At 51.9% G+C, this 2,278-nt stretch overlaps 1 protein-coding gene across 1 annotated transcript in view; it reads left to right on the top strand.

Moving 5' to 3' along the window:
• Nucleotides 1-293: 293 nt before the first annotated feature.
• FGF14 (fibroblast growth factor 14) overlaps nucleotides 294-2,278 on the top strand; it is a 554,621-nt gene continuing 552,636 nt past the window's right edge. The window contains exon 1 of the mRNA XM_006752924.2: nucleotides 294-1,306. Coding sequence (XP_006752987.1) covers nucleotides 1,099-1,306 — 208 coding nt within the window. The 5' untranslated portion in view covers nucleotides 294-1,098. The remainder of the gene's footprint in view (nucleotides 1,307-2,278) is intronic.

The following is a 2,278-nucleotide window of genomic DNA, read 5'->3' on the forward strand; positions in this document are numbered from 1 at the left end:
GTTTCTCTTTAAGTCCTCCCCCCCCCATGTATTTTTTTTAAGGTTTCCTTATTGTAATTGTTCATTTTTCTTTTCCAAATTCACTTTTAACAGAAAGGTCTGTTAGATGGCTCCTAGAGCCATCAGCAAGCCTCCTCATGCTGGGCAGAGGAGGGCGAGGGTCCAAGGCTGGGGCCGGTGCGGGCGGTTGGGGGACTTCAGGAGGGGAACTAGCGGAGAGACTGCAGTGACACTGCCCTCCCTGGGCGGGTTGAAGCATCTCACTGGTGACGGGTCTGAGAGCACGTGGCTACGTCATGGAAAGCCAGTCTTTTCAATGCAAACTTCAACTCCTCCTCCTCCTCCCTCTAATGCCAGTAACTCACAGCCGAGACTGGGCGAGGAATCCGGAGGGGAGGTTTTCCTCATGCTCACCGCGGCTGGGAACTGGGCGAGCGAGAAGAAGGAGGAAGGGGATCTGTGGCGCTCTCTACCTGCTGCCGGCCTGACCAGGGGAGGGGGCGCCTAGATTTGCATCTTTTCTTCGTGGTGATTTGAGAACTGCAGGTTCAATCCGATCCCACTGGGCACTGGCGATTGATTATAAAAACAAAAATCGACACTGGGAGGCTGTGTCTTCGGCTGTCAGACTCAATCTCGGAGGTGGTATTGGTGTGTGAGTGTGTGTACCGGTGGCTTTTTTTCTTTTTCCTTTCTTTTTCCTTTCTTTCTCTCTCTCCTTTGGTTCCCCCCCTTCTCTCCTAGGGACTACACAATGGCAGTCTTCTCTCACTGAGATGAATCCTGCTTCGCCTTCTGCAGACCCACCCATCCTCATAGCGATCAAGTAAAGGCTATGGTTTTCTCTTTGGCGATCTTTTGTGCATCACTGTTCTCCCTGATTAGTTCTGAGCTCAGTTGGGATTTCTTGGCTTTTTTGTTTGGCTTCATGCTGAAAAAGGACTTTTCCCCCATCCCTTCGGTAATAACCCAGTGGTGATCAAGAGAGATAAATCATTCACCCTGGCCGAGAAAAAACAATCACTGAGAAGTCTCAAAGAAATATACCACGTGAGGGGAAAAAACTGGGAGAAGATTCGGAATATTATCGTTTTTCCTATGGTAAAACCGGTGCCCCTCTTCAGGAGAACTGATTTCAAATTATTATTATGCAACCACAAGGATCTCTTCTTTCTCAGGGTGTCTAAGCTGCTGGATTGCTTTTCGCCCAAATCAATGTGGTTTCTTTGGAACATTTTCAGCAAAGGAACGCATATGCTGCAGTGTCTTTGTGGCAAGAGTCTTAAGAAAAACAAGAACCCAACTGGTAAGCAAAACATGCATCGTGTTACGCTTTTCCTCATAATAACCTGTCTGTTGCTCACTGAGCTAGATCTGCAGTTCTGCTATGCAGGAAGGCAGGGGAGGCAGAGAAGGAGCCAGGACAGTGTTGCATGTAGAGGTGCTGCATGGATAAACAAGTAACAGCTGGATCGGTCGGTGAGCCAGAACACCATTATCAGCTTCCCTTGGCTGTGTGACACCACCCATCAGGAGGAGGGAGGAGGAAACTTTTTTTTTTTTTTAAATGTATTTGGTTGCCGATGTTTGGTGGAATGGAAGGGGTTTGGCTCAAGGTTCTGCCCGAGGCAGATGAAGCTTCCGTAGTTGCCAGGAAAAAAGAACCGCGAGCTCTCTTTACTTCTGCTGCAGGTTCAGGGACGTAGCTCGGTGCCCGGAACCTGCTCTAGACTTTCTGATTAGCTTGCACAATATTCGCCACCCCATCACCTCTACTCAAAGTAAAAGATGCCCCCTCCCTCGCGCCCCGCTCCTCCGTCAGCCCCCGCCTCCCTCCCCCTCCCGCTCCCGGTGCCGGAGTATTAACTCATTCCCGGGTCTGCCTCCCGCACCTCCTGCTTCTGGGAATACTTGAGCAGGGCTTCTATGGCTGGGGGGGACTCCAGACCGAGAAGACTAGCTCGGGCCCCCCTAATGTATGTAACTACACCCCCCTTTACAAAGCAGAATCACAGCCCTACGCCGGCGACCCCTCGGGGGGAGCCGGGCGGCCGTGAGTCCCCGTTTCAGCCTCCGGTGATCTTGCGCCCCCATTCCAAAGGGCTCCAACTGGGAAACTTGCAGTACATTACATAAGAAATGCAAATGCAGGTGATTCGAGGAGTTGGGTCCCCGGGTTCGCTGTCTGGTATTTCTGTCTGAGGTGTTTCGGGGAGACCGCGGAGCTGCGGGAGAGCAGCCCAGGGAGGCCAGGCCGGAGGGCTGCGTGGTGGAGGCG

The sequence above is a fragment of the Myotis davidii genome, unplaced genomic scaffold (assembly GCF_000327345.1).
Source record: "Myotis davidii unplaced genomic scaffold, ASM32734v1 scaffold450, whole genome shotgun sequence".
NCBI classification, from domain to species: domain Eukaryota; kingdom Metazoa; phylum Chordata; class Mammalia; order Chiroptera; family Vespertilionidae; genus Myotis; species Myotis davidii.